This window comes from Gossypium raimondii, chromosome 8 (assembly GCF_025698545.1).
Source record: "Gossypium raimondii isolate GPD5lz chromosome 8, ASM2569854v1, whole genome shotgun sequence".
NCBI classification, from domain to species: Eukaryota; Viridiplantae; Streptophyta; class Magnoliopsida; order Malvales; family Malvaceae; genus Gossypium; species Gossypium raimondii.
This window is the reverse complement of record NC_068572.1, coordinates 29,401,346-29,427,137: the sequence shown is the minus strand read 5'-3', so window position 1 is coordinate 29,427,137 and position 25,792 is coordinate 29,401,346. Positions and strand designations below refer to the sequence as shown.

Here is a 25,792-nt window from a genome sequence, read left to right as displayed (position 1 = left end):
CTTTTACTCTGTTGTTTCATTTTTGGGGGGTTGATAATTGAGATTCCATTATAAAGCAATTCGTTCTGACTACTGAAAATCTCAAGTTGAAGGGCGACGACACACATTTCACGCTTACAAACAACCACATCGTTTACTACACCTTTTTCACTTAATTTCTATTTCTTCCATCTTTCAATAATTTCCCCAAATCTTTGAGTATCAGAGATTCGGCAGAAAATTGTACAGTGCAACTGCAGCTGCACTGAAGAAGCAAATTTGGGTTGGGGCACTTTTATTTACATAAAACGTATTTCTTCTAACAACCCAAGGAAATAAACAAAAGGGTATCTCAGCTTTTAGGCCTTAAACCACAATCATCCATAGTGTGCTAATTTTATCAAAGCGAAGATTAAAGAAAATAGACAAGAGCCGGATTCTCTGAAGTAGGGGCCCTTTATAGCTCTTTCTTTAATATACAAATCAAAAGATTTTTGTTCCTATCGTATAATAATTCCAAACCAAAGATTCAGCCTCAGCGGTACTTGTAATATATGATCAATCAAAACTCATGTGGGATTTTTCTCTCAATAAAAGATATATATATATATATATATATTAAAGGAAACACGATTGAGATTTGAGGATTGCAGTTACAAAAGCTCCAGTCACGTGACCTACGTTGGCTATGGTGTCTTCTTCTTTAAAGTTCACCCAAACCTTTCTTCAGAATTTACTCCCCTTGCCTATGGCCATTATCATCCTTCCATTTTTATCTTTTATCTCTTCTCTTCTTTCCCATCTTCCCCTGTAAATATTACTGTTTCTTATTTTGGCTATGGAGTTTAACCTTTTGTTTCACTTCCTCTGTTTCCTCCATTTGTTGTTATCGATATCAGGGGCAACGAGAGAGCAAGCAGACGGAAACCCAGACAGGGGAGCTCTGGTTTCCTTCAAAAGAGGGCTTCAAAACCCTCATTTTCTATCATCATGGAACCAAAAAATCCATTTCTGCAAGTGGGATGGTGTCACATGTCGGCTCGGCCGAGTCACCTCGCTTTCTCTTCCATCTCGGTCCTTGACAGGTTCTCTCTCTCCGTCCCTTTCGTCCCTCTCAAACCTCACCCTCCTAGATCTGTCCTCTAACTCCTTCTTTGGCCAAATTCCGACTGAGTTGGCCGAGTTGACTCTCCTCGAGACCCTCAAACTCGGGTCTAACTCTTTCACCGGAAATATCCCTCCCGAGCTGGGCAGCCTGAATACACTTCGTACGCTAGAACTTTCCACCAATGCACTCACTGGCACAGTGCCGACTAAGCTTGGACAGTTAACTCAGCTACAGTTCTTGGACCTGGCTAACAATTTCCTTTCAGGTTCTCTCCCTTCAACACTCTTTGAAAATCTTCAGTCTTTAACCTCTCTGGATATTTCCAACAATTCTTTCTCTGGTAATATCCCGCCTGAAATTGGTGAGCTAAAAAACCTGACCGCTCTTTACATTGGAATCAACCAATTTACAGGGAAAATACCACCTGAAATTGGTAAACTTTCACTCCTTGAGAACTTTTTTTCACCCTCTTGTTCCATAACAGGACCTTTGCCTGAACAACTATCCAATCTAAAATCACTCACCAAGCTCGACCTTTCTTATAACCCATTGAAATGTTCCATTCCAAAGTCTATAGGAAAGTTACAGAATTTGACTATATTGAACCTCGTCTACACCGAGCTCAATGGTTCAATACCAGCGGAGCTTGGGAACTGCCGGAATTTGATGATGTTGATGCTGTCTTTCAATTCGCTGTCCGGGTCCTTGCCTGAGGAGCTTTCAAGTTTGCCTATGCTGACGTTTTCTGCTGAAACGAACCAGCTTTCTGGGCCACTGCCACCTTGGCTTGGGAAATGGAACCAGGTGGAGTCTTTGCTACTTTCAAACAACCACTTTTCAGGTAACATCCCTCCTGAAATTGAGAATTGCTCAAGGCTTAAGCACCTTAGTTTGAGCAATAACAAGTTGTCGGGTTCGATACCAAGAGAGTTATGCAATGCAGAATCACTCTTTGAGGTTGATCTCGATGGTAATAACCTTTCGGGTACCATTGAGAATGTGTTTGTGAACTGTAGAAATCTTGCTCAGTTGGTTTTGCTTAATAATCACATTAATGGTTCAATCCCAGAGTATCTTTCAGAGCTTCCATTGATGGTTATTGACCTTGACTCCAACAATTTCACTGGTACCATTCCTGTGAGTTTATGGAGTTCAAATAGTTTGATGGAGTTTTCTGCTGGAAATAATATGCTAGAGGGGACTCTGCCAGTTGATATTGGAAATGCGGTTACATTGGAAACGCTTGTTCTTAGCGGTAATCGTTTGAAGGGAAGTATACCAAAGGAGATCGGCAATCTCACAGCTCTTTCTGTGCTAAACTTGAATTCGAATTTCTTGGAAGGAAATATACCTGTTGAAATTGGAGACTGCAAAGCATTGACAACGCTGGATCTTGGAAACAACAATTTCAGTGGATCAATTCCCATGGAACTTGCGGACCTTGATCAGCTGCAGTGCCTGGTTCTTTCTCACAATAATCTATCCGGTTCCATCCCTTGGAAACCATCTTCATATTTCCATCAGGCTAATCTGCCTGACTTGAGCTTTGTGCAGCATCATGGAGTATTCGATCTGTCACACAATAGGTTGACTGGTCCCATACCTGAAGAATTGGGAAACTGTGCTGTGGTGGTGGATCTTCTTCTCAACAACAACATGCTTACTGGCAGGATTCCAGGATCACTTTCTCGTTTGACAAATCTTACAACTTTGGATTTGTCTGGAAATTTGCTGAGAGGTCCTATTCCTGTTGAATTCGGTGACTCTCTCAAGCTTCAGGGCTTGTATTTGGGGAATAACCAGTTTACAGGAACCATCTCTGAAAGCTTAGGTCGTGTGGGTAGTTTGGTAAAGTTAAATTTGACTGGCAATAGGTTATCTGGTGTAGTTCCTGCGAGTTTTGGGAACTTGAAAGAGCTTACTCACTTGGATTTAAGCAATAATAAGCTTGCCGGTGAGCTACCTTCGTCATTGTCCCAGATGCTTAACCTGGTGGGGCTCTATGTTCAGAAGAATAGGCTTTCTGGTGAGATACATAACCTGTTCTCAAATTCCGTGTCTTGGAAGATTGAAGACTTGAATTTGAGTAATAACATTTTCTATGGAAGCTTGCCCCAATCTTTGGGCAATTTGTCTTATTTGATGTACTTGGATCTTCATGGAAATAAATTTACTGGTGCCATTCCTTCAGAAATTGGTAACTTGATGCAACTAGAGTATTTTGATGTATCCGGAAACAGATTATCCGGACAGATTCCAGAGGAAGTGTGCAGTTTGTTCAGTCTGTTCTACTTGAATCTAGCAGAAAACCGGTTGGGAGGACCTGTGCCCAGAAATGGTATTTGTCAAAACCTGTCAAAAATCTTTCTAGCTGGGAACAATGATTTGTGTGGAAGAATTACAGGTTTGGAGTGCCAGATCAGAAGTTCTGAAAGATCTTCTTTGTTAAATGCCTGGGGCCTTGCAGGGATTGTGGCTGCAAGTGTCTTTATCATTTTTGCTTCAGCCTTTGTTGTACGCAGATGGATTATGCGGAGTGGCCAGCTGAGTGATCCAGAAGAAATTGAGGAAAGCAAATTAAACAACTTCCTGGATCAAAATCTCTGCTTCTTGAGCAGCAGCAGCAGGTCAAAGGAGCCGCTGAGCATCAATATAGCGACATTTGAGCAGCCACTCCTGAAACTCACACTCGGTGACATCCTTGAGGGAACCCATCACTTTTGCAAGACCAACATAATCGGAGATGGAGGCTTTGGAACTGTTTACAAAGCTAAGTTGCCTAGTGGGAAGACTGTTGCAGTTAAGAAGCTAAGCCAGGCCAAAACACAAGGCAATCGAGAATTCATAGCTGAAATGGAAACCTTGGGAAAGGTGAAGCACCAAAATCTTGTTCCATTGCTTGGATACTGTTCTTTGGGTGAGGAGAAGCTCCTTGTTTACGAATACATGATCAATGGAAGTTTGGATCTTTGGTTGAGAAATCGCAGTGGAGCTCTTGATGTCCTTGATTGGTCCAAACGCTTCAAAATCGCTGTTGGTGCTGCTCGGGGACTAGCATTTCTTCACCATGGTTTCATTCCCCACATCATCCATAGAGATATCAAAGCCAGCAACATCTTACTCAGTGAAGACTTTGAAGCAAAAGTTGCGGACTTCGGGCTGGCAAGACTGATTAGTGCTTGTGAAACTCATGTTAGTACTGATATAGCAGGGACTTTTGGTTACATTCCACCAGAATATGGACAGAGCGGTAGGTCCACTACAAAGGGAGATGTTTTCAGTTTTGGTGTGATACTGCTGGAATTGGTGACTGGGAAAGAGCCAACAGGCCCTGAATTTAAAGAGATTGAAGGAGGGAATTTAGTTGGATGGGTGACTAAGAAGATAAAAAAGGGTCAGGCTGCAGATGTTTTAGATCCTGTGGTTATGAGTGTGGATTCAAAGCAGATGATGCTTCAGGTGCTCAGTATTGCTGCAGTTTGCCTGGCCGAGAACCCTGCTAACAGACCTACCATGCTTCAAGTGTTGAAGCTCCTCAAAGGGATCCACAAGGAGTAACTTTCTCCCTGGAAATATGACACTTTTCTTTATTAATAATCCTGTAAAGTAAGTATTATGAAGAAAGTTAGAATGTGCACGGTGTAAGGTTTGAGTTGCTAATCTAATTATATATCTTGACACTGTCGCTTGTCAATTCCCATATTTGATAGTCTTTATCATTTCTTCCACTTTTCTGTAAATCAAGATTCTAGCAAGTAGGAGTATTGCTATGCAAGCAGAGAAGTCTCATATCATCCATGCTTTACAACTCACAATTGCAATGTATGTTTGCTTTGAATCCTAACTTGAAACCATGTTAAGACCAACTGAGGCCTAGATTTCTTGTTTCCTTACTGCTTTGAGTGGGAATATTGAATGAATAGGCGATGAGGGGGAATATGATCTATTTCAGTCAGGTTTTACATTTCCTTGGCCTAATTAGCAGAAATGAGAGAGTACTAAACTATCTTTGAGTTTGCCTTTTTCTACTGAGCAAAATTGGTAAGACAAACCCAATTGGCACCTGCAGTTGTCCTCCTCATTCTTCCATAAAATCTAAGACCTGACAATCAAGCAGCATGTTTACCTATGTCCTAATGTTAAAAGTATGTCTTAGGTTTCAGTTTGGTAGAGAGAATTGGTAATAAGTTGATTCTCTAAGTATGCTTACAGAACAGGCGAATCTGGATTGGCGTATTTCTTTATAAATATATATCATTATGAGACATGTCTGAAAGGGAAGCATGGCAAGAGTGAGTGAGAATTTAGTAGATATTTAAATTTGTTGTGACTAATATGGTGGTGCAGTGCAGTGTTTGTTGACACCGCTTGCAGCTTGACATAGATGGTGGGTGCATGTTACATGATAATGTGGAGCAGGTAGTCGAGATACATGCTCCCTTATTTGTTTGTATATTTGTGTTTTTAAGTTATTATATTGTAACGTGAAGTCTAAGTTGAATATAATTGAGATTAACTAACAATGATTTTATTGTTATGAATTTAACTAATATATATTTTTAACATTAATCTCATTGTAGATTCATATCATATCTACTCTTTTTAATATAATGCCTAGAACTATTCATAATTCCTCTCTAATCCTTATAAAAATTTAATTATATTTTAAATTATAAATTTAAACTTAAAATAATTATTTAAAATTAAATAATGATGTTAAACTCACTTGTGAGTTAATATATAGGTCAACTATCTTAGATACATCATTTAGTGATGGATTGATTATATAACCAATTCTAAGCATAACAAATCATTTAATTTAAAATGACTCTAATTTTATTTTTAATTTTTCTAACATCCTAAATTTACATGACCATAAAACCAACTTTTTTAATGCATAGTTTAAAATTAAATTAAATAACTATTTAAATATGTTGTTCACCTTTTTTCTTTCTAAATATATAATAATTTAACCCGATAGATAATAAAAAACCTTCAAAAATAAAAATGTCAATATTTGAAATTTACACGATACCGATTATTAACTTCAAAAATAACACAACTAATTTCTATCATTTGTTCTTTTCCTTCGCATTCTCCTTCCCTCGCTCTAAGGGGTAAAAAAGAATAAAGCAATAAAGCAATAAATAAAAAAAATCTAAAAAATCAAATCATTTCATCCTCATTAGTTGATCGATTTGATTGTTAATCGTGCTGATGCGGTTGACGAAAGCTATCAGAAGTGGCCAATGGTTACCACGTCAGCAAAAAAATTACAAAAAGAAATATTTTCTTTAATTAATTAAAATGTATATATAGAATGGATCTAGACATATGATTGTCTAGATTTATTTTTGATAAGTGCAAAATAAAAAAATTTGAAATTCATAAAAAAATAGTAATAATTATTAAAAAATTAAAAAATATATATATAGAAAAAATCAAAATAATCTAAAAATTAAAAAAACTAATAAAAATTGTGCATTTAGAATATACAAGGATAAATGGTTGTCAAGGTTCAATTGAATTTGGACAGTCAATTGTCCAAATTCATTCTGGATGACTTCAAAACTATAAAAATAGAAATTATAAAAATATTAAAATTTAGGGATAAATCTCAAAACCATACATGAATCTTGATTTAATGTGTAATTATATACATGGACTTTAATTTGGTGCAATTATATACACGAAACTCTAATTGTGATTCAAATGTATACTTGCAACTTTAGTTTTGATTAATCATACATATTTAAAAATTAAATACATCAATTTATTTTTATATTGGATAAATATATAAACATAAAATGATGTTATATCAATAATTGTGTTAATAATTTACAAGAATTGAATCAAATCAAAATTTCATGTATAAAATTGTAAAAATCAAAGTTCGCAGATACCATTGCAGATTAAACCATAGTTCATGTATAATTTTAATATTTATCCCTAAAATTTATATAAAAATTAAAATGTGAAAAGCTTAAAAATATTTAATGTTATAAAATTTTATTTGAATTTTTGTAATTAGGGTTTAGGGTTAAACCTTTTATCCTTATTCTGATGCATTGTCGAATCCTATTGTTTATATATTATATTAGTTTTTCTGCTTTAGCTTAAAAATTTAAAATTTTATAAATCTATTTCAAATACAAATTCTTAGTTTCTTACACAAATATATATAATTATTGCCCATAAAAATTGAATTAAAAGTATTTATATATACACAAGAATAAATAATAAATTATTTTTTGAGTTTTACACATTTAAAATAGATTTTAATAATTTATAATTTTTTTAAATTTTGCACTCATCCAAAATGAGTTATTCTATATGCCCACATTTTAATTATTTAAAGATTTTTTTCAAAAATCATTTTTTATTAATGTGACATGTCACATCGGAATATTATCACGTGGCAACTTATGATGGTTTCCGTCAATTATGTCAACACAATTAACATTCAAACTAGCGAAATGAAAATTTCTGTTAATAAAAGGGGGTCAAATAATTTTAGATTTTTACTGAGGATTTATTTTTAACCCTTAGCAAAAAAAAAGAAAGAAAAACCCCTCTACTCAGCGCTAGAGGTGCTCATGGGCCGGGCCGGGCCGGGTTCGGGTCGGGCCCATAAAAAATTCCAGCCCGTTTCCTAGGCCTGGGCCCGGCCCGGCTCGAAATATATTCGATATTTTCGAGGCCCGCCCGTGAAAAATATATGAAGCTTGCCCGCCCGCCCTTTTTTTTGACTTAAAAGTTAAAACTAATTGTTATTAAAATTAATTGTTATTGAATTTATATCAAATATCAAATTGTAATTTTTTGTATATAATGAACAAAAAATAAAATAAGATTACTTATTTGAATTTAATTACAAACAATTAATTTGAATTTAATTACAAACAATCAAATATTAAAAATAAAAATGATTATACAAGTAATTACAAACAATTAACTAAGAATTTAATTCCTTTTAACTTTTTAACTTAAATATTTTAAAGTTTATCATATCATTACATTTTATGCTTTTAAAGGATAACAATATCAAAATTGATCCATACTATTACTCTCATTGATCTTTGATCCATAGTTCCATACTCAATTTAATAAGTAAGACAAAAGTAGCCAAAAATACTTATTATATAAATTTTAAAATATGGAGTCAGTTCTTAACTTCTTATTCTATACTCTATACTTAAAATGGTAAAGCTCAACTTTTTTCTTTTTAAAAGTTTTAATCCAAAGATCAAAGTTACTAGATGAAAAAGAGATCAACTAGAATGTATCAAATGAATGTCCAAATCTAGCATAGCATATCAAGAAAGAATATGATAACTAATCAGAATAAATCTAAAAAAATTTGAATGCCGCTATTTAAATGTTAGTACAAAGTTTTAGCCATATGTTTGTTGTTAATCATAATAATCACAACAAAATCAAGCACTGAAAATCCCAATCTCTAATTTTGCTTCAAACTATGTTTGAGATAAGAAAACATAAGTTCAACGCCACAAGTACATATACCTCCAAAATGACTTTGGAAAATTAAGCAACAAACCATAATATTCATACATTAATCCATCAACATATTTAATTTCATAACAAAATATAAATTGTAAGCTAAATTAAATTTTAAACATTTAGAAAGAAAGTATTTTAAAAAGCTACTGAAGAAACATCATCATCATCATCGTCCTCATCGTCCTCATCGTCCTTTTTGCAACCAATTTCTAACATGAAATAAGAATAAATAATTAGATAATCAAATTGATGAAAAAATAATATAAAATTCGAACAATAAAACGAGAATAATAATTACCTGCTAAAAACCCCTTAGCTCGCATCCAATCATCCAAGCAAACAACGGCTTGAACCGTTTTTGGCTTAAGCGAACTCCTCAAAGGTGTGATAACTTTCTTACCCATGCTAAAAGCCGATTCGGAAGCTACAGTCGATATTGGAATTGCCAAAAGATCACGAGCCAATAATGAAAGCTCATTGTATCGAACTGAACTTTTGCTCCAATAATCTAAAACATCTATTTGACTATTCAACTCAAGCTCCGGTTCTTCCAAATAAATGTCCAACTGTGACTTCTCACTCCTAGTGCTAGATTCATTTAAATACCGTTTATAATCATCACTCTCATCAAAATATCCCCCAAAATCAGCACTACTATCATTGTGTTCATCCAAACCAGAATCAACAGGATTTTTATCCGAAACATTAGAACTCCCAGCCAAAGAGGAAGACGTGGATTTGGATTTCTTAACATACTCATCAAACGAGAGTCTAAGATTGCTAAGAATGGTCTCAACAAAATCTGAAGCATGAATACCATAGATTGTAATAAAGCAATACTGCACATAATTCAACTTGTAACGAGGATCTAAAATTACAGCACATGACGAAATCAACGAATACTCAGCCCAATACTTATTAAATTTCTCTTGCATTTGCTTAACCATTGGAGTTAAAAACGAATAAGGACCTTTAACTGTATCAAGCAAGACCTTGTGAACCTTCCAAACTCCTCTAAAATAAAGATTAGCAGTTGGATAATTAGAACTAGAAAAAACACAAGTCACATCATAAAAGACTTTCAAAAATTTGCAAAGAATAGCAACATTTCTCCACTCCTCGTTAGAAAGTGCAAACATTTGATAATCTTTATCCCGTTGGCCCCAATAATCTAGCACATCTTTATAGTAAAGAGAAGATTCAAGCATCAAATAAGTAGAATTCCATCTCACACACACATCTTGACGCAACTTTTTGGTCACATTCAAATGAAAACTTTTGTCGGCCACATCATAAAATCTTTTCCTACGAATTCCTGACTTTCTTATGTACCTAATTCCATTTTGACTCTTACCAACAACATCATCAGCAAGTTCCAAACCAGTTTTAACTATAAGATTCAATATATGTGCACAACATCTAACTTGAAAAAAAGCACCATCACACAAAATAGCTCGGTTTGCACGAAAACGATTTTTAAGACAAGAAACCATAACATCATTATAAGAAGCATTATCCAAAGTGATGCTAAAGATTTTCTTATCTATACCCCATTGAGATAAACATAAAACAAGTTCATCTGCTATGTTCAAACCATCATACTGAGGAAATAAAGCTCTAAACCTTATGATTCTCTTTTGTAGCTTCCAATCTTTGTCAACCCAATGAGCAGTAATGCAAATATATCCGTCATTAGTATGCTCTGAGTTCCAATTATCGGAAGTTAGACAAATTAAACCAGGTGCTTTAGCCAACTCTTCTTTAACACGATCTCTCTCTTTTGCATAATACATTAGGACATCCCTAGCAGCTGTATGTCTACTTATATTCTTAAAATTAGGACTAGCAATTCTCATCATGTATCTAAAGCCTGGTTCTTCAACTGTCCTAAATGAATGCTTGCCACACACAAGAAAAGTAGAAATAGCTTTACGACACTCATCAGCATCAAACTTGTAGTTTTTTATAGATGGAACACCTTCGGGTGATGGTTGAGTGGCTATGGTGTATTGAGTGATGTCCTTATTAGATGACGCTATTTAGATGACGTCTTAAATGAGAGGTTCCACTAGAAGATTTAGCAGAGAAGATAGTCTTACAGTGATTACATTGTGCCTTCAATTCATTTTTGTTCTCGCATTCAAGCTTTGTCATTTCAATCCACACCTTTGAAGTAGTAGACTTTTGACGTTTGAGAGAACTTTCATACTCATTAAACACATCATCCACAGGTATAGGAGTGTTTGAACTAGCCATAGTCATAAAACTCAAGTCCTGCAATCCAAAAATAATCTTATTTATAACTCGGTTATTGAATATATAATTATATATATACATGTATTAAAATTAAATAATCTTAAATTTAATCAATGCCATGCACCTTCAAAATGACACTACATTTGGGGGTAAATTACGATTTACGACATCTAATCATAAAAATATTAGATTTTAAACAACATCTTGGGCAATTAAAGACATAGTTTTCTAGTATTTTCTTAAAATGGTAAGTAATTATTTAAATTTAAATATTTTAATGTTTGACAAGTAACGCTATAATACATTAGGACATCATCATTTAATGTGTTACAAATTAAATGTATATTTATAACAATATATTAAAATTTAAAAGTTAAAACATTATATTAAAACAATATAATTATAACAGTATATTAAAACAATATATTAAAAAGTATATTTATAATAGTATATTAAAATAGTATATTATAAATTTTATAACAATATATTATTAAAACAGTATATTACATTTAAAATTATTGTTTTAATAAAAAATTAACAATATTAATTATTTAGTTAATAACATTATAAAAATATAAGCACCAATTTATGTTAAAAATAAAGTATAGAAACTAAAATTTAATCATTTTGTTAAAAGGATATAAAGATTAAAGTTTAGTTGTAACTTGTAAGCATAATAGAGGATAAAATGATATTCGACCATTTTCATATAAAAATAAATACATATTACATAATACATAATATTATAATACTGAACTCATATATTGCACGAGATAATAAACTAGTTATTTAACTATGCTAGTAGCCTTGTGATACAAGATCAAACTTGTCACATGTCTTTAAGTAATACTAAAAGAACACACAAAATTCAAATGAAAAGTCGCTAAGGTTGACTGTTTTGAAGGAAAGCGTGTGAGATAGTGATAGTAGCAACCTGCCTGGGCTTGCTATTTTTTTTTTGCCTCACTAACTAGCTTGTTTCTGCAATAAAACAAAGCAAACACACACAAAAAAAGAGAGATTAAATAAAGCAACAAAGCAAACACAACTACTATATCAAACTAATGTAAACAAATGTAACGGTTCGTTTGAGATTTTCCAATTCGTTTAGACCATAACGAATTGGAATATGAATGAAAATAAATCTCAAACAAATGTTTAGACCATAAATGTAACGGTAAGTTGGTAATAACCAGCAATTTATTACTCCCTAGCTTTCTCTTAATTAATCATTCAGTTGATGCTGGAACTAGTTAAATGAAAATAAATGAACTAATTTCAGCCCCCGCTTAAATAAATATTTTTTCTGCAAGGGATGCAATGAGCTTCAGGTTTCAACTACTTATGATTGTGTCTACATTGACATAAAGTTCAGGCTACCAAATATAAGCAAACAAAGCTCTTGCAAGTCAGTGGTAGTAAGAATGCATTATTACCAATAAAAATTCATTAGCTTTTCAAAACTGAAATAATAAAAAAGAAAAAGAAGGTGACAACAAAGACATAAAAGGAAGGTCCATGAGAGTCTGACAATTGATTTATAATATGATTCATCCTTAGGAAATTATAAGGCAACTGAATGACTAGGTTAACAAGAAAATAAGCGAAATTAGGAATCCATTGCTCTTTCCACACAAAGAGCTTAATCAAGACTTAAGGCATCATGTATTAATGCATGAATGATGTGTACCGCACCAACCGCCGAATATAATATTAAAACAAACTATAATCGATATGCGGGATCTTTACACGGACCAAGTTTTATCTACTCTACGCTACATATATGTGCTTTGATCCATCATTACAAGAATATGTTTGTATTGGGTTTTAGACAACTCATTTCGAATGGCTAGAATAATCTAATAATAATTTCAATGAAATACCATTGAGTAGGTGTTTTTTTATCATAAAGAGGATCACAGTTCATAAATAAATAAACTTATAGTTAAATAAGCAAACATCATATTCCAATTCGTTTGAGATTTTCCATTCATTGTTACTGGTTCGTCATAGCTTAAACACTGACAATTTCGATGGCCTTAAACTCATTTTCTCAACCTCATTTTGTGTTGATACCATTTATGTCCCAGGACACCTTCAAGCCATAAATATGGCAACATTAACAGAACACCATTAAAAGTAAAAATAAAAAAACACAACCATTAACAGCATTAACAGAAAAATCAAAATTAGAGCACCATTAACAACATTAATAGCAAAATCAAAATCAGAACACCATTAACAGCAAAAATCAAAATCACAACCAACATCAAAAAGCAAAAAAGGGAGAAAACGTTAAAAAATTAGGAAACCGTTAATAGATAGCTCACCTTTGAAGACGTTGAAGGCTAGATTCGCTGGAAGCACCGTTAGAGCGGAGGTGGAGTCATGGAGGACCGGTCACCGGATGTGGAATGGTGGGTCGGGCGAGGTGGGTTTCCGATTTGGGGGAAAAAATAAGGGAAGGGAATTTAGGGATTTGTCTCTAAAGAAAAAAAAGGGAAGGGAAGGGTGTCGGGGAAATGGGGAGGGGAATTGGGAAAGTTAATTCTAATAATAAATTTTTAAAAAAATTTATTTAGATCCGGGTCGGGCCGGGCCCGGGCCAAAATAATTTATTTGAGGCTGCCCGTTTTAAACAGCCTATTTTTTGCCCGAGCCCATATTTCAGGCCTATTTTTTTACCCAAACCCTCCCAAATTTTGGGCAGGCCTTCGGGCCGGGCAGGACCGCCCAACCCATGAGCACCTCTACTCAGCGCTAAACCCAAACATGTACCCTATGTTCATGTATTTACTTTTATTAGCAGTTATAAAAATACATAGACAGATAATGTTTGAAACATAAATCATGATAAGGATTGATTTTCAACTCATGCTTCAACTATAATCTGGAATATATAGCATGTACGAGTGTCCGAGAAATGAATGGTTGAGATGTAGATATTGGGAGTGGTGAATTGCATTATACATTTGTAAAATTTTAAAAGTAGTATTGAATATGAATATTAACGCAGTTGCTGCAACCTTCCATCTCAACTTCTACATATATACCAAAACAATTGCTTTTATTACTAAAATATTAAGATTGTCAAACATAGTTTCAATTTCATTATGCACAATTCAACAAACTTATCGTGTTAATTGGAATCACGTTAGAGCATATATAATACCTATTTAAAATTGTTGTTGTTTTAGGAATGTTGAAATTCTTCTACACTTTGTTGGGTGGAGAGGTAGAAATAAAATAAATTAATGAGAAAGAATGTTAATTTAAAATTATGCAATTTTGAATATTTTATTTTCTTTCCTTTCAATTTTCATTTTCAACTTTCTTTGAGCAATGGTTAGAAAAAAAATGTAATCTTCTTCCCATTTTCCATCTTCCTATCAAACACTTCTAAGGAAAGATGAAAAATTCAAAGGATAGAAATATAGAAAATATATATATAGATTTTCTTTTCATAGGTGTGCTTGGTAGGAAAAATAGAAAATGGAGAAAATAAATAAATTTCTTTCTATCCATTGCTTAGTAGAGTTGAAAATGAAAAGAAAGAAATAAAGCATTTGAAAAATACATAATTTTGAACTAAGATACATCTGTCCCATTCTCTCCTTCCATCTCTCCTATTTCGAAAGATTAATTTTTATACATTAAAATGAAAAATGATCATCTCTCCTATTTTCTTCCCTACCAAGCTTACTCAAAACCTAACTAAACCCTTAGTTGCCAGACCGAAAGAAAGATTGTGTAGCCTTGCACCATTAGATTTCATATATATTTAGTATATATGTAATGAAGACCTAAGTTAAATGTAAAACGTGTATATAAAAGAAAATTTATATATTAATTATTGCTGATAAACCGACTTTGAGGACAATGAATCCATTTATAGCTCAATGATGAAAAGGTAGAAAATTATAAAAAATGAACATAAATTTTTTCGATGTGTTTGCTTGGTAAGAGATGAAAAATACAATTTTCTTTTCTATTCATTGCTTGATAGAGTGGAAAAATGAACGAAAAAAATAAAACATTTGAAAATATATAATTTTGAACTAACATACACATTTTCAACATTTTCTCACCGATTTTTATGTATTAAGATAGAAAATGATCATCTCTCGAAAATGATTCCAAATATTCTATTCAAGACAAAACGATTTCTTTATAGATTGCACGAGGTATGACTAGTGATTTTTTTTCTTAGTACAAAATTATAATAATAAGAAAAAAGACAACATAGAATGGGCTAATCAATTACTAAAGTTATTTTGATGAATCGGTCTTGTAAGTTAGGAAAAGATCAAATTTTATAACTTAAGAAAGAAGAACACAAATCTCGAGATTTCATAAATCTTTAAGAAAATACATGCTATCTTATACGGTACAGATATTCTAAAATTATTTAGAGCACGTTTGGTTCGCTGTAATGAAATAGAGGTGTAATGGAATAGAGACATAATAGGTAATCCTTTTGTTTGGTTGAATGGAATGGAATAGAACTGTAATAGTATTCTTGCGTTTGATTGAATGGAATGATGTTGTAATAGCATAAGGGAAAAAACTAAAATGACTAGAATACCTTTAACATAAATTTTTTTAGGTAAATGATTATTGTTATTGTTATTAAATTTTAATAAGATTATTAATATGAATAATAAATATTTTAATAATATTTTAACATAATTATTATTAAATATAATTTAATAAAATATATAATTTAATAAAATTCTTAATAATAAATATTCTTATATGAATTTACTAAAATCATAATATATAATACTATAAAATATAATTTAAAATAATTATTATTAAATATATTTTAATTAAAATATATAATTTAATAAAATTCTTAATAATAAATATTCTTATATGAATTTACTAAAATCATAATATATAATACTATAAAATATAATTTAAAATAATTATTATTAAATATATTTTATAATCTACTTTATTATTTTTAAACGCAATACATATTTAATGTGCTAAAATATCATTAGTGAAACAAATAATTTAATTATTCTACAATAAAAAAATATTAGCAGTAATAAATAACTTGAGAATTATATTTTGCATAAACATAATTTTCATATATTAACAAAAGGTTAGATGAAAATAAAATTCTACATCATAATCCATATGTTATACAGTTTTACAACATCAAAAAGTTTGAACATTGTAGTGTCATACCATCCCAAATTTACAAACAGAAAAAGTTATGAAAATATCATCAACAGAACCATGATTTTTAATGGTCAGCAAGAAATCTTCTGACCCATTCCAACCGCACATCAGAAGGTAAACTAAAGAAAACGAGCATTTGAGTTGGATGATCTGAAATTTTACTCAAAGCTCGATACCGCTCATCCACAGTTAAACCTTCTATTTCACATAAGGTTGGATATAAATTTGTAGCTTTTTCTTGCATGATCTGGAATTCTTCTGACTTCTGTTGAACTACCACATCGGAGGCAATACTCCTACTGATTTGTTCGCCAATGGCCCGCATGTTTTCCGCCAATAAAGTGGCAGCCTCATGAAATGAAGAAGAAATATTATCACTTGCATCATAATTCTTCTTTTTCTTCTTTGAAGATGAGGAACCCCCTTGGTTTCTACCTGGTTGCGGCTCCGTAGCAGAAATATCCATGTCATCCAAAGAGACATCAGCTTCGCAGTCATAGAATTCGTTTCTTTCTTCATTAATATCTATAGTAGGTACATCCTGAACATTTATTTCTTCAATAACATCAATGGTTGTTTGAGCATCTTTACCAGTCGCTCGATCTCGTGCGTAGATGGCAGTAAGTTGGTCGTAGTAAGGGAAAATACGATGTTTGAATTGACCGGCTTCTTTATGACTCTATAAAAATGAGGAAATCATATTAGTTATAAGTTTGGTAAAAATAAGATAATAAAGACTTGAAATAATTTTTACATTTAAATAAGAGTTCCAAACCGCATCTTCAGCAACAACGACCTGCCTATGCTCATCCCAACCAAAACCGCTATTGTTTTGGCCATTAAGCATGTCATACACGATTGACCAATCCCTTTTTAGTAACCTAATCCTCGATTCAATATTAAGTTTAGCCTTCAACATTGCATTGGGTAAAGCCTTTTCTAACATTTTTTTTCCAACTCGTTTAAATAACCGGCTTTGAACCCCGTATCAGCATTAAAGGTTCCAACATTGTGCAAGTCCACCATGCAGGCAACCAATGCTGCATCTTCTTCTGGAACCCATTTCCTTTTGGTTCCTTCAGAAGCTTGGGAAGAAACATTTGATTCTGAAACACCGGACATAATTATCTTAAGAAAAAAAACAAATTAAAATTAAGTTTAATATCATGAATCAAAAGCTCAACACTGTATAAAATTATAACACATGATGAATGAAAAGAAATTATTTAATATATTGAACAAGTTTAGTACAATACAAAAAACAATTCAAACACCATCAAAGTTTCACAAACTAGATACATAAAATAACAAAAACAAATTAACTCAAACTCATTTTGTCCCTAAACCTAACTAATTTCTAAATGCTTGCCATTCATCGAACATTTGGTTGGCTAGTTCCATCCTCCAAGTAGCCCCTACATCCGATGGATGAATATTTACGATATTTGGTTCATCGTCATCTACCACATTACTAGGTAATCCTTCTCCCACTTCTGCTTCAATAGGATCAATACTCATATGGGTTCGAATAAAATTATGGAGCAAACAACATGCAATAATGACTCTATTGTGCACCCTTACAGGATAGAATGATGGACTCTTAAGTATTCCCTATCTAAGTTTTAATAACCCAAAGCATCTTTCAATAACATTACGTGCTGAGGCATGTTTCATATTAAAAAATTCTTGCGGAGTACTCTGCTGATAACTCTGACGCCACTCATTCAAATGATATCGTTGTCCTCTAAAAGGTGCAAGAAATCCCTCACAATTTGTGTATCCAGCATCAACTAGATAATAACAACCTATAAAAAAACTTTTTTTAAAATGATTAATTCCCGAAAAAAAATTGATCTTAATGAATAATTAAAGTCCTCTAACTATCCACTTTACCATTAGGAACTTTTAGTCCATGTCTTCTACTAATGGCATCTTGAAGAACCCGTCCATCAGCAACAAAACCTTCCCAATCAGGAAGAACATAAACAAATTGCATATCAGGTGTACAAACACCTAGCATATTTGTTGCTATGTCACATTTTCGCGTTCGATATCAAGGTTTATCAACTGTTGGAACCCTAATCTTGATGTGGGTTCCATCAAGAGCACTTAAGCAATTCTATATCACATGATATAAAACCTTGAGTTAGGATACTAAATTTAAATCTAAATCAACTAAATTATGTACAAGCTATATATAAAACTCAGTCCAATACCTTAAACTATTTCCACCTTGTGTCAGAAAAATTAGCTGTAATTGGCTCTGCCTTTTTAAATAACACATCTTGTAAGCGTATGACAGCATTTAAAACACTATGAAATGATCTGCTAACAGTTTCCCCGGACCTATTAAAGTGATGCTTGATAACTCGATTTTTTAGATGATGGGAAATGATATGTAAAAACATTGCCACTTGTTCATCAACAAGCATGTTTCTTAATGACTTCAATCCCCCTAATGTTTGTAACATCTCACATAGTTTAAAAAAGGCAATTCTATTCATCCTAACTTGTTCAATACAGGTCTCGTCACTAGCATATACAAGCCTTTTCACATAATCTCATTTTGCATAAAAATCTAAAATATATGACCTAATCCTTGGTCTATAAGTATGTAGGCTAAGGCTGGCACCCAATGTAAGTAAGAACCAACTCGCAATTCTACAGATTTGCAACCATATTGTCAATGTAATACAAATTCTTTTACGCCTTACACTTTGTGCAATTAAAGGTAGACGAGCCATTACTGCAAGATATTAAAATTAGAACACACTATCAAAGAAAAATAAACAATACAAATTTAGAATCTTTATGAAGCAAAGAATAGAACTTAAAATTATCTTTGCAACTTTATATTCATTTCTTTATCAATCACCCAAAAATAAAGAAAGAAAATATATTTAAATACATTTTGCATAAATTTGTGAGGTGAACACAATACAAATAGTCTATAGCAATTTTGTTGTTTCCATATTTATTATTAATATTCATTACAGTTAATTAAAATTTATAGGTATATATATAATTCGAACAAATTAATTGTTGGTATATGTAAAATTTGTAGGTATATGTAAAAATAAATTTATATTTATACAATTGCAAAAAAAAAATTTTGAAATCACATTCTACATCAAATTAAAATTTAATGTAATTTTAGATTTATTTCAAATTTTGTTGTTTCCATATTTATTATTAATATTCATTACAGTTAATTAAAACAATATTTTTTAATTAAAACTGAAGACTTTGTAATTATTAAACGGTATTTAATAATTAAATATATAATTTAACTTTTTCCATTTTAATAAATTGGAATATTAAAAATAAAAAATTAAAATATATAATTTAATTATTTTAATTAAATATATAATTTAATTAGTTTTATGAATTTAAATATTTTTATTTTAACCAATGTTGCATTATTTAAAAATTGGATAATTAAAAATAAAAATATACAATCTGTACTTGAATTACAAAAATAAACAAATGCATTATTTAGTAAATTGAAAAACAAATGCATAAAACCAATCCATAACAATTAAATTAAATCTTGAATAATAATTGAAAAATAATAGTTAAAATAAAAAATAATAAAAATATACCGTTTTGCACTAACCATTACAATAGTCACTCAAAATAGTCACTCAAAATAGTCACTCAAAACTGATTTGCTAACTATTACAACCACCTAAACAAATAATCGAACAAGAAATGAAACAAACAAGCTAGTCAAAACAGTTGTTGCGCATTTTCTCAGTAGAAATCAGCTCTTAAAATTAATCAATCCCAATTAATCATCTGCTAACAGTTTCACTTTCATGCTTATCAAACAGATTACTACTGTTTAAAAAATTGGACCAAAGAGAGTAACAAGCAATAGGATAAAAAACGGAAAATCAAATATAGCAGAGTGACTGCAGAGGCAGAGAGTAGATAACATTCGGAAACATCAACTCATCTATATATTGAAATCACAAGCCATTCGGAAACATCTACGAAACTCCTTACACATGAACCTCTACGAAACTCCTTACACAGGTAGAAGCAAAGGTAGCCTTACAACAGTTTTTTTCTTAAAATAAGGCAACTTAAAATTTTTATTCCACCAGGGACATACATTGATCTTTCTTATTCCTTAAATGGTATACTATAAGCCATATCAGCTCAATGTCATTATTACCAGGCCAAAAGTTGATGACTTTAATTCAACTATGTTGCTACAAGTCTTAATTTTTCTTGAAGTACCCATGTTGGACAGATATCCAAACAAAGGTATGGGTGTATGACCATCCAAAGGCACTCCAAATAAATTGGAAAACTTTAAAGAAGTAAAACATGCCAATATCGAATACACACTTATATCCAACACTCACATTAGTCCGAGTAACATAGATAACTTTTTCCTTTGACTTCCCTTTTTTACTTTGTTTATTCTTTTTTATATCCAAATGTCTTAATCTCTGTCTAGCAAACTCTTCTCCATTTCTTCCGTGTTGTGGGTATTCACATGATACATGCAATTAAGAACAAACTAAGAGCCTTCTTAAAGCTTCACCATCGCACACTAAAATATGATAAGGTTATACAAGTTGCTTTGGAAAATTCCAATTCATGGCTTTTTAAATATATTGGTATGCAGTTAAATAACTGAAAACTAATCCCAATCACAAAATGCATTCCACTTTATACTTCAGAATCACGTTCTAAATTTCACTTTATCGCCTAAATTCAGGGCATTTCAAATGCTTCAATAGATGTATTTAGGATAGTTGCAACAAAGTTAACACAAAATAACCACTGATTATTCCATTTCAAATGCTTCAATGCTTCAAATGCTTCAACGGTAATCAGCATAGTTGCAACAAAGTTAACACAAAATAACCTGAGCATCCTTAATCACGCTAAATTAGAAACAGAACCACTGATTATGCCATTACGTAACAGCAATCAGGAGCAAAACATAACAAGCAACCCATAAAACTTTTACTTTATCACAGACAACCAATCCATAAAATGGATTTCATCACATACTATTAGCTTAAGAGATGTAAGCAGAACATAACACGCAACCCATAAAACTATTTAGCTTAAGGATTAAACAATTTTTTCAATCGAACATGCAATACAAACAGTCAAAGAAAAGCCCAAAGTTTAGGAGAACAGAAACAAATATTGCCGATTTGAGCCAAAGGAAAACTAACCTGTAAAATAAATCGGGGAAGAGTGCGAGCTGCTAAAATACCTCTGGAAAGAAAAGGGAAATTGATTTTAAGGAAACAGTGAAAATACCTTTGGAAATCAGTTTTTCGTTCTTGATAAAATGAAGAAAATAAAAGAAACGATGAATAAGAACCGATGGCAGAACCGATGGAAGGGAAAAGAAATTACCTCTACAAGGAAACGTGGGAGAATCAGAAGCTTGATGATGAGGGCAGAAAATGGAATACAAAAGATGAAAAGAGGGCGGAATACCTAATCGGCGCTGAGGGGGCGTAATGCCTATTACAGGCAATGAGGGTAATAGGCCAGTAACCGATTCAGGTTGTAATCCTTTTACAGCGAACCAAACACCCGTTTGGTTGTGGGCCCGCTGCATAGGGGGGAATACGCATGCATTCCCCCCAACCAAACGCCCTCTTAAATATATGTGGAATACGAAGACTTAAAAAGAAAATGAAAAATCTGGATAGTATAGATTAAATATTGATGAAAATTAATTTTAGTCTTCTTTTTTCTATCTAGTTGCATTTAACTCTAAGGAATAACAATAAATTCTGATGCTAACCGCGCAAAAGGTTCCTAAGGACAGACACTAGTAATAGATGGTCAGATTATCGGCTAAATCCAGGGTCTGAAAGAAACCTAAAATCACCAACACTTTGTACTATCTGCAAATGTTTTGCATCAAAATGACTTACAGACAGTTCTCAAGTATTGTGATTTAACATTGAGTTCAAAGATCTTAAAATGTATACATTATGACTGCCCTTTGAAGCTCATCTGTCATACATCAAACTACCTAATCATCAGCTTTCAAAATCAGAACATAATGAACATCTAAAGAGCTCATCATTCAACTTAGACCGGAAACATGAACACTAAGCTAAGGTAGCAATAGTCCAACTTTTAAGGGAGGCAGAGAATAATGTAAAGGTCTCTGTTTCTCCTCACAGGTCATGGCAACAAATTCCATTTCCTACATATATACAAGACAAGCAGGATACACCTCTCGATAATGATAAGAGTAGTCTGTCAATCAAACATAAGAAGCCACTGCAATCAATTGTATAGCTTTTGAGTTCAAAACTATAAATACGGACATGTAAAGGTACTCCAAAAGTCGAAGACAGATAGTGAGGAACAGACACTTTAATATCCCTATATAATCTAAAACTGTTCGTCCAAAATCATACTACTTAAATGATAGTAAAAAAACTTATATCAATTATAGCATGTTTTCACATGGCAGCTCAATGATAGGATTACAGTTTTGTAGCATGTAATGGGAAAACATTATGTACCTTATGAGAGCAAAATGCAGGTCAAGATATCATAAAGCAATACACAGTCCTTACACTCCACATGATAGTATAGAGGGAAAACATTGATGATAGTGTGCTGGGAAATTATATTGCTTGGTTTATAAACAGTTATTTATATGGAGCAATGATAACAAATATATCACCTGGTAGTAGCTCAGTTGCTCAGAAATCCAGATATGCATCCTGCAGCCGTTTATGCCTCTCTTACTAGTGATAGATATGAAACCGAAAAAGCTTCAACTATAGTTCACATCATCCTACACTTGAACACTTCTAAAGAGTTCCAACTACATCCTTAAACAGGGAAGAATATAGGAGTGGTAAATGAAATAAACCAAAATGAAACACCATCCAAAAACAGTTTTCTTGCCCCATGTATTAAAACATCTGTAATAATCTGGTTCAAGCAAAACAATCTCTATCTAAAACTAGGCAAAAATTCCAAGCCAAGGGCCAAATTCTAAAGGCTAATGCAAAACAAACCGAGTTATCAGAAAATATACAAAGTAGCATGGCGATAAAAAACCAGACTAGCTGATGTAATAACCACCCACACAAATATGATCCACCAAGCCATAAATAAAGATGCTTCTTTAATAAAAGCAGAACAAGGCAATGAACCACAAACCAAGTTGTATTTGTCAAATGAGTTAGTGTCAACCTGAGATAATCCAAGAAAAACAAGTACCAATACCGGTGGAGCAAATAATTGCAAAACTGCAAGGCATAAGTAGTGGTTGTGCAATAAAATTTTTGCACGGCTAAAATCCAAATCTGAGACCTTACTGGCATGTAACCTTTGATACCAAAACAAAAATGCTTCATTCAAAAACATCTGCAGGTTTGAACGTAAAGCCACAACTTGTAAAACTGCAGAAAGCAATAAGCACAAAATCCTCAGCTTGGTAAAATCCAATTTTGAGAAACCCACATTTCTCACCAATTTGTCAGCAACCCCACCATTGTAACTATTCTTGTTAACAAGGATTTCAGCTAATGGATTAATCCAAAGTAAAGCTGTCAACAAAGTTAACATATAATTGGCATATAAAATCGTTCTAGCAAACCATCCGCAATAAATTATGGACAAATTCCACCTAAGCTGATCAGTTCCAAGCCAAAAGAACCGTGCATTCTTGCCGGCAGGCATATACAAAAAACTGAATCGAAATGGAAATCGAAAACCGGCGGTCCAATTCCAGAACAAATCATAATCCCTACAAGAAACCCCAAAACGCCAAAAATGGCACTAAATTGCTTCTCCGATCTCTTAGAAGCAGAGTTCTCAAACGATATCTTTGCAAGTGCCAAAAACGCTTTGGTTAAACCAATAAATCCAAAAATAACCGGTATTAAGTTCCCATTTATGAGAACCCCAGAACCCGGCTCAGACTCACCTAAACACTTAGAAAGACACAAACATGAAAGGCCCAGAAAGGAGAAATCGAAAGAATTTCGATACTCATTGAAAAGGAGCCTTGTTTGAAGGTGACCCTCTTCGAGTTTCAGCCTAAAGATATGGGCATTGTTCTCATCGAAATCGAACTTGACTTTAGATTTGTTCCTATTTTTGAGCTCCTCATTGGGTATTGATGACAAATAATGGTGACCATCAAGTTGAGACCCTGAATCAGAGAAAGGTCTACGAGTAGCAGCTCTAAGACCAGAGGAAGCATTGTTGGCGCTGCCTGCTTTTTCAGGGTGGACGTAAGTGTGGAGACCTGTGAGAAAGAAAATAGGGATTTTAAAGAACGTGAGGATTAGAGCGAGTGATAGAGAGAGCAAGGTCTGAAGTAGAAGGTGCATGTAGATGTGAAAGAAGGGTAACAATGACATTGTGTTTTTCTCCAAAGAGGTTTTTGTTTTACAAACTTTGAGTTATGTTATGTTTAGGAAGAGTTTCGCATTTTGGGCATTTGGGTCTTAAATGGATTTGAGAGCCCAACACAAATAAATGCCGAGAAGCATAATTCCACCACTTTCATATTTATTCTTTAACATTAAAAATAAAATAAAAGGATATAGTTTGAGGAGAAACTGAATATGAAATCAAATATGGGTGAATTCTTTTGTTTTGAATAAACAAAGCATAACTGACAAGTTCTATGGGTGATTCCAACTCTTTGATTGAATCTTAAATTGTATAACATCATATAGAGTGTTGTCTCAAGACACTGTGCCGGCAAAATAACTTTATAGCACCCATCACATGGACGCTAGTACGAGGATCGGCATCTATATAATGTAGTCCGCAAGGAAGTCTAACCGTAGTTACAACGACAATGTGACTAGGACATTGGAGTAAGGTTGTAACAATCTTCATCCGTTTCAACATACGGTATAGATGATAAGTGCTATCGGAATAATTTCAAATTTTGACCAAAATCTTTCTATTATTAAAGTACTTGTTTGTATCATACAGGAATGTTTAAAAAAATTTTAAACATAATTATAAATCATTTAGATACTTGAAAACCTATAGGAACATTTCCACGTCGTAAAACGAGTGTTTGAAGTTTCTTAGGTTAAAACAGGGGTCATTCAAGTTAAGGAAAGATAGAGGTTTTCTTATAACTTCTACCTTAAAACATTTTTATAAAATTCTTAAATCAATTTTAAGATAGTTTGAAGGCTTTAGAATCTGTTGCAGACACGTTAATGAAATAAACAGTAATGTAAAATATTTATTTAAATCACAAGATCGAACGAAAACAATATAGATATACATATATGAAATCTAAAAAGAAACAGAAATAAAGACTGGATCAAAATATTATACTCGCAGGTAGGTAGGAAAAACGGACTGGTAGTTGAAGCCTGTTTTCACAGTTTCCTTAAGACAGATTCGGCCACATTCAGGAGCCAATAACGTGTCCAGGAATTAAGGAGCCATTAAACCCAAATTAATGTTTGAATTAAAGGAGCTTTGTTGAGGGAGAACATTAGTTTAGTCCTTCAATAATCATCAAGTTGGTTCACATATATAAACATATTCCACACTTGATATCTAACCAATATGGGACTAATCTTTTCATTTTCCTCAACATAATTCACAAGTGGCTTACTTTGAGCATCAATTTCTCACTCATCACTCAAGTATTTTGAGCGTATGATATATCGTTGTAAAGGTCTCATGGAGTAGAATATAAAACCATAATTTTATGATCCAAATCTCCACCTTTACGAATCAAAAATA

At 32.7% G+C, this 25,792-nt stretch overlaps 2 protein-coding genes and 1 pseudogene across 2 annotated transcripts; 1 reads left to right on the top strand and 2 right to left on the bottom strand.

The window, feature by feature from the left end:
- The first annotated feature begins 607 nt into the window (after positions 1–607).
- Positions 608–4,789, top strand: LOC105791182 (leucine-rich repeat receptor protein kinase EMS1). Its single transcript, XM_012619134.2, has one exon. The coding sequence runs from the start codon at positions 818–820 to the stop codon at positions 4,643–4,645; it is 3,828 nt and encodes a 1,275-aa protein (XP_012474588.1). The 5' UTR covers positions 608–817; the 3' UTR covers positions 4,646–4,789.
- Positions 4,790–8,743: 3,954 nt separating this feature from the next.
- On the bottom strand, positions 8,744–17,176 carry LOC128032029 (zinc finger BED domain-containing protein DAYSLEEPER-like). Its single transcript, XM_052634815.1, has 7 exons — positions 17,037–17,176; positions 16,830–16,935; positions 16,593–16,733; positions 16,332–16,499; positions 10,708–10,882; positions 8,907–10,643; positions 8,744–8,817 (listed from the first exon to the last, which is right to left on the bottom strand). The coding sequence occupies exons 1-7, from the start codon at positions 17,174–17,176 to the stop codon at positions 8,744–8,746; spliced, it is 2,541 nt and encodes an 846-aa protein (XP_052490775.1).
- LOC105791183 (uncharacterized) lies at positions 15,965–24,461 on the bottom strand (annotated as a pseudogene).
- Between the last annotated feature and the right edge of the window lie 1,331 nt (positions 24,462–25,792).